The following is a 7276-nucleotide window of genomic DNA, read 5'->3' as shown; positions in this document are numbered from 1 at the left end:
CGACGACTGGTTTATAGCAATAATGCCAATGTGAATACTGGCTAGGTTAACGTCAGATAAAGCCAGTCAGGTCTGTTTAGTGCCAAGCCATAGTGATGAATTGACCAAATTGCAATTCTGTTGTATTTTGTTACAGTAGGACTATGGGTGTAAAGAAATACAATTGGTGATGCCTGAATTCCATTTAATTGCTTCAGTTTCAGGGTTCTGGTATTGTGCGTGCTGGGTCACTGCCACACTATAATGTCCAAGGGCATTTGAATGAAACTCAGCTATTAACGTAGTGAATGTCATTGTCAGTAATGCCTTTCCTTGTCCCAGGATCACAAGTCTAAATGTCACCTGTGAAAAAGGCCTTTTTCATAATTCTTCTGTAGTACCACAACAAAGACAGAGACACAATATTTGATCATATTCTTGATGTGATTCAGGCCTGTGATGTTACAGAGAGACCTGTTTAAATTATGCCAAGGTGTTTATCTTGGCATTGGCTTTCATTCTAGGCTGTACTCCAACAACATAATCAGTGTGCTTTCTAAGCTTTTACAAGTTATCATTCATATTGTAAGGAAGGAAATTTAGACTACATGAGTTACAACCTAAGGAACTGATAACTAATTATTTAACCAGCAAAAGAATATCATGAGAGTAAGGTAAAGATTTATAGCAGTGATATAAGGATCTCATTTCATTATCCTTTGGATTGTCTCCCTCTACAGGTTAATCATGTTCATGTCAGGTGTAGCGTGCATGTTGTTGAACAGCACAGAACAGAAGAAAACCACACAAAGGTTTAAAAAAATCTCTTCTGGTTTAATAGCTCTGTACATAGTGATACATCTTTCATTAAAACTCTTTGTAGCAGTTTAAGTAGAAGCAGGAGAAGGGAATTACTGATGGAAGAAGGCTTAAAGTCCTTAAGGGTGACTTGGATAGTGTCAAGGGTAAAACAGGGTGTTATTGGGTAGATTTACTTACATAGTTAAGTGGCTTAAAAGGTTTTTTTAGGGGAATCAGGGGAGAGGTAAGAACATAAATTAGAAGTAGCTGAGCTAAATGCTGCAAGGATTCATAGCCCACTCAGGTCACGGTTTCATTTCTTGTTGGACATTAGTGCGTTGACTTCATCCTCCGGTTTCAGGCTATGCCATTGGGCTATTGGCCTCCGTGGGTTAGCCAGCATGTCTGACCAGTGGCACAACTCAGTCCCAGTGCTGTTACCACCCAGCAGCACCTTCCCGATGGCGTCATTCTTCCCAATCTTATCATAGTCCAGAACAGTCACTGCTATCTGCACTTTCTAGAAGTGAAAATACACACACACACACACACACACACAAACACAAAGAAAATGAATGAATTTCTCTTTGGTTGCATCCGTGTGTGTGTGCTTTTAGTTATGTGTACCTCTATCTGTTCACATGGCACTTCAAAGCTGAAAGACTCGTTGTAGTAAGGGTTCAAAGTGTTCTTCTTTATCGTTGTTTTCTTTTTCTTGAGTCTTTTCCCATTCTGCATTAAGTGGATCTTCACATAAGGGTCTGATGGAGAGAACAGAGAGGTTTTATGGCAGAGGAACAGACCAACAGCCTGGCAGTGATGCAGTAACTCCATCAGTGAAACACAACATCTATTGTAGCTGCTCCCAAAAGTTTTCCCCAAATAGAAACTGCTTGAAAGTGGACACACCACTTAAAGAGATGTTATAAGGCCTTAATGCTTAGCCATGGTTAACAAACCTGGGCTAATTGGGGTGCACCTGGGTCATATTCTGACATATTTATATTTTTCATCGAAGAGTTTGAAAGGCTTTACTGTATTGTGGCACTGAAATTTACTACAGCACATTAGGAAAAGCAACTTGATGTGGAGCTTAAACTTAAATCTAATGTGAGAGTTTTTTTTTCTTTTCTGGTTTACTTACCTGATAATCCACCCACATCCATTTTCTTTAGGTTTTTGGCTTCCAGAATCACCACCGTCAGTTTCCCTGCAGTGGGCACGTACCTCAAGGACAAACATATGTCGCCAAGCTTCTCACTCTGATGCAAAGGAGAGATGTGAGTATGTTGTTGGGGATTTGTCTAATAACTTAAGCATCGCTTTTACAAGTACATTTAAAAAATATTAAAGCTGAAATAATTCCTCAGAGACAGAGGTGCTTCAAAAACAGGGTGACTATTCTTTGTAGTATATCTGCCTTTGAAATGAAGTATAAATATCAAAAGAAGAAAGTTTGAATTTACTCAAGCCAAAAAAACATCAAGCATCAGTAACCTTGTTCTCTAAACACAACAAAAAAAAATTTGCTTCACAGCGTGTTCCCACCTCCTCCTTCTCTGCCTTCTGCAGATCCCTCCACTCCTGCAGAGACTGGCTGAAGTCCACACTGCTCATCGGGATCTTCACAGCACCAATGGCATCGTGTTTTGAGAAACGGTCAAAGTCGTACACAGTCATCGCCAGCGTCTTCCCACCCAGCTCAGTGTACGGTACCTACAGCACCCATCAAACACCATTTGAAATATATCACCTGCCAAGTGGTGATAGTGATAATTAACTCTTATTTTTGGTTTTAATTTACCTTAAATGTGAAAGTCTCATTGAAGTTGGGTTCCAGGGTCTTCCTATGAACTTTTGTTTCAAACTTTTTCTTTTTGTCCGGGAGCAGATAGAGTTTAACATAAGGGTCAGAACTACCTCCCACATCCATCGCAGGAAGCTCAGCAGCCTGCAAGATGCCTACTACCAGCTAGAAAGTGATGGCAAGGGAAAGTAATAAAACAAGATGAGAATCTGGCTAATTGACAGAGAGGAGGAAGGTATTAAAATGTGACATTTTAGAGTTGGCAGATGGTGGGCAAAAACATGTCATCGCGAATAGCAGCATCTCACCATATTATCTGTGAAGTTGTAGTCTAATGTGAAATGCAGCCTGCCCAGCTTCTCCTCCTCCTTGGGCTCATTATCTGACAGCTCTGTTTCTTTGTTGCTTTCATCTTTGAGCGGCTGCACACACACACACACACAGACACACATCACATGCAGGTGAAATATATAGCTTTACAAGTAATCAAAGAGAACCCTCTGTCAACTTGTGGAGCAGCTACTTGTGCTGTGTTCCTACAGTATATTGTATAGCATTACACAGCCGGAGGCAATTAAACAAAGGTACTGTTACCATCTAACATTTATTTATTGTTTAAAGGGGGAAATGTTACACCGTCAGTGTGTTCAAGTGTGACCTGGATCCTTAAAGACAGTGCAACACTCCAAAACAACTCCTCTCATACCTCAACCTTTACGACAGCATGAGCAAAGTGCAAAACATCCATTAGTTCTAACACACGCTGACAGTTTTACTACTCCTGGGTGACCCCGATGTCATGACTGTGATACATTGCAAGGACAATACATCTGCAGGGGGAGACTCTGTGTCTGTGTGTGTGTGTGTGTGTGTGTGTGTGTGTACCTTAGAGTAACCTCCATCCATTTCAGTGTCAAAATCTCCCTTGCTCTTCTCTTTTCCCTTTTTCTTGTCCTTTTCCTTGTCCTTGTCCTTCTTTTTCAAACACTTCTTCCACACACACGCGGCACACGACAGCACCACACACAAACTCACGATGCAGAGGGCAGCAGCAGCCCATGACGGCACTGCATATCCACATGAAACACACACACATTGACGATACACAATTAATTTACATACACTTTTAGTCAGCCACTTGAATACCGTGTTCAAAGTGTTAACCCTTGAGTTTTCCTTCAGGATTAAACCTGTTTTACCTAATTACAAAGGAAAGGACGGTCAGAGAAGCGCCGATTCCAATCTGTGGTCTGGTATCAGAATACATACATTTTGTAAGTTGTTATCATGTGTCCATCTCCTATGTATTCTGCCTGTCCTAAAGCATTGTTGACGTGACATATGACTCTGATATCATGTGACATACTCCAATACAACATGCTGTTTTTTTATGACTTCCAATTTTGATTCTCCAATATACAGTGCATGCACATAGCATTACAAATGGTATACATCCACAACTCTGTCACGTATGAATTAATGAAAAGCAATAACTGCCACAAAAGAGAAGGCAACCAGATAATGCACTTCTGCCAGTATTTCCAAAGTATCCTTTAAACTTCACATCTTTTATTCAAGTCAATTTTAGAGATTTAACTGGATTTGCTAAAAGTTTGATCTCCTTTATATTCCTTAAACAAGATGATACTTTGATGCCTCACATGCTCGACCACCTCCAGGGTTATATCTGTCTCTGGTGCTCGGATATTTAACCCAAATATCTTTAAAGATGCAGTCCTTAATGGATGCACCATTCCAGAACATTTAAGTTATAAAGGTCCGTGGAGATGAATAATGACTTAGCTGTCTAACTCACTGTGGATGCTGTGCAGTCCACTCATGAATTTGTTGGGATTGTGGCCTGCAGGTTGTTTTTGGTCTGGGGTAGTTGCTGCATTTGGCAAGTGGGTTGGGGTAGCAGGGGTGCCTGGTGCAGTCGGGGCAGCTCGGCGGTTTCCAGTCATTATTTGAGGAGTGACAGCAGATCCAAAATTAAACTGGTAGAGATACAGAGATACAGACAACGATGGCTTAGCCTGAACAAAACAATAACTTCAACAAGGTGATGCTCCATACAACAAAACAGAATCAGGCACATCTGTAAATTCCCTCCAAAAGTGCAAAAATCAAATTTGAGGAACCATCCAAACAAACAACATAAACACACATAGATGCCAGAGCAGAGTTTCAAGCTTCAAGTTTGCAAGCAATAATCTTCCTTCTAGATGCTGTATGACCATCAGTGTCAAATGACTTCTCCTGTTTCTGCTGGCCTGGCGCTAATGCTTGAACACAGGATATGCAAGCCGCTGTCTCTGCCAAACCTGCTGACATGCAGGGGGGGAGAGGAAGGGAAGAAGTGGAGTTGAAGCATCACACGTGGACCACTGCTGTTCCATGGTGAGCTGCTAGAGGTGAGAATGTTGTGCATGGTCATGATCAGTGCAGGTATATGAGAGAAAGGTCCCGCTGCCAGGGCTTGGCTCCCAAGTGCAAAAGTGTTTTGATGTTATTTTTCATTCTGCAGACATCACAGGTATTGTCTGCGGTTGAGTCAGCATATGTCATCTCACACCCAAGCGAACACTGGTTACAGTTCATGTCTGTTTTTTCAGAATTCTTCCCTGTTTTTCCCTGAAAAGACAAACAGAAGGCACCACTGATACGCTGCGATCAAACAATTCAAGGTAACTCGGTATTGGATAGCAATGGCCGACAGAACAGTATGTCCCACACGCTCTGGTCCTCTGATATTGATCATGTTATCAGTTATTATGTTATATACCAGTGTATATATTATAATGTTTAAGCAATATCTCTGATTATGATGTGTTTTTGTGAGTGTGTAACTAAGTAAATGCATAAATTGTCGTCTTTCCCTCATTTTTACAGCAGAGATGATGATGAATGACTCAGTTTTTGTACCATATGGTCCCCTTCAGCTCTTTTTCCACCACATCTAACAAGGTGGCAAATTCATTACAGTGTATGAAATACAATGTCACTGCAAGATCAAAGTTCTCAACTCAAAAATGTTTAAAAAGTTTAAGTTTAAAACCAAAAACAGCATTGTTTTTAGCTTGAAATCTGAACTGTCCTCAACCCTCAGTAGAAAATCACTGAAACTGGAGTTAGAAACAGCCTGTATCCAGTAAACAACAGAATGACCTACACCGACCTGATTAATATTATTTCTGTGTGTAAGATCAATGAAACAAAGAGGAAAAAAAAAACAAAAGGACCCAGAGACATACCTGTCGTCCCAGCAGCGATGTGCAAATTCACAGATACTCCTACTCCTAACCAAGATGTGGACGAGGGAGAGAAAAGATGACAGGACCAGAGAGAGCAGGACAGGTGGAGGAAAAGAGTGAGGTAAGAGAGTTTTTGGGTCTCATCAGTTCTTAGGCGAGTAGATGAGTGCAGGTGTGTGAAAGCTGGATCAAGAGAGAGACAAAGAGAGAGGGAGGGTACGGCAAGATGCGGTTAGGGTCGGGATAGGTGGCATTGCAGACTGGTCATCTTGTGTTGCTTCTTTGTGTGTGTCTGTCTTGTATGTGTGTGTGTGTGTGTGTGTGTGTGTGTGTGTGTGTGTGTGTGTGTGTATTTGCGCCTGCCACGTGTTTGGGTAAATGTGTTCTGTCCATTCAGGTCTCATGGGAGAGCTGATGCTTATTTCTGATGCCCGACCTCTTGTGACCTCTGTCCCATCCCTACAGGTCACCCTCACCGGGCCACTGATGCATATTCATCAGTGTAGTGACATGGCTTTTTAAAGGCTCGTTAGCATAGTGAGAGTTCAGCAGTAGAGGACATTTACATTCAGAGTGGACAGCTCCGTTGGTGTGTGTGCATCTGTACATCTGGCTGGAGCTGCAGAACTGTCTCATACTGTCTATGTATAGATGATGTTGCCTGATTTAGAAACTTAGGATGTGGTTTCTGCAGCAACACAGAGATCAAGTTCCAGCCCCACCCCATTCACCTTGAGGTACCACAGAGGCAGAGATACTGTACGGAAGGAGGGATGAGACAGGGAACAGGAGGGGGTAGAGGGATGGGCAGGGAAGAGGGAGCTCGAGATAACCTTTATCTGTGATGTATAGAAATATACACTATGTATTCCTTGTGGTTACGACAAACATTTTAGATTAGTTGTGATTATCATTTCTTTAAGTGTGCAATTTCATAATTTCTGTGACAGTCTGGAGGCCAGCCGACTCAAGCCCCCGTTGGAATCTTGAGCTGACTTGCTGGAAATCCTTCTTTTTGGCCTTAGCACATTTATGTGTGTAGAAAAATTACGTTTTTTCCTTTATTAAGGAAGTCAAAGTGACATCTATTTTACAAGCGAGATCAATTTACATCATATAACATCACAACAAGACAGTTCAGGCAGCAAAGCAGTCATCAAAATCAATGACACATGATTGAAACCTGTTAAAAATTACATATCTGGTATCATGGTTACTAGCTCTGAACTCAACTAATGTTGAATAACTCTGCTAAATGGATGTACTGAAGATGAGGGAATTTACAAAAAAGAAACTGATTTGCACTTGCAGCAATGCACAGCTTAGCATGGAGACAAATCTTGTAAACCGTCGACCAAAAGCCTTTTTACAGCAGACATTTTGACCTTTCTTCATAGGAAAAGCATAGATGTTGCTAATAACATTGATGATGGCT

At 41.4% G+C, this 7276-nt stretch overlaps 1 protein-coding gene across 1 annotated transcript; it reads right to left on the bottom strand.

Moving 5' to 3' along the window:
* Positions 1-913: 913 nt before the first annotated feature.
* syt1b (synaptotagmin Ib) lies at positions 914-5977 on the bottom strand. The gene is made up of 9 exons (XM_076733333.1): positions 5842-5977; positions 4404-4584; positions 3473-3654; positions 2896-3009; positions 2585-2752; positions 2329-2496; positions 1925-2042; positions 1408-1541; positions 914-1300 (listed from the first exon to the last, which is right to left on the bottom strand). The coding sequence occupies exons 2-9, from the start codon at positions 4549-4551 to the stop codon at positions 1094-1096; spliced, it is 1239 nt and encodes a 412-aa protein (XP_076589448.1). The 5' UTR covers positions 4552-4584; positions 5842-5977; the 3' UTR covers positions 914-1093.
* Between the last annotated feature and the right edge of the window lie 1299 nt (positions 5978-7276).

Source organism: Chaetodon auriga, chromosome 6 (genome assembly GCF_051107435.1).
Source record: "Chaetodon auriga isolate fChaAug3 chromosome 6, fChaAug3.hap1, whole genome shotgun sequence".
NCBI lineage: Eukaryota > Metazoa > Chordata > Actinopteri > Chaetodontiformes > Chaetodontidae > Chaetodon > Chaetodon auriga.
The sequence above is the reverse complement of the archived record's forward strand: the minus strand, read 5'-3'. Positions and strand labels throughout refer to the sequence as shown.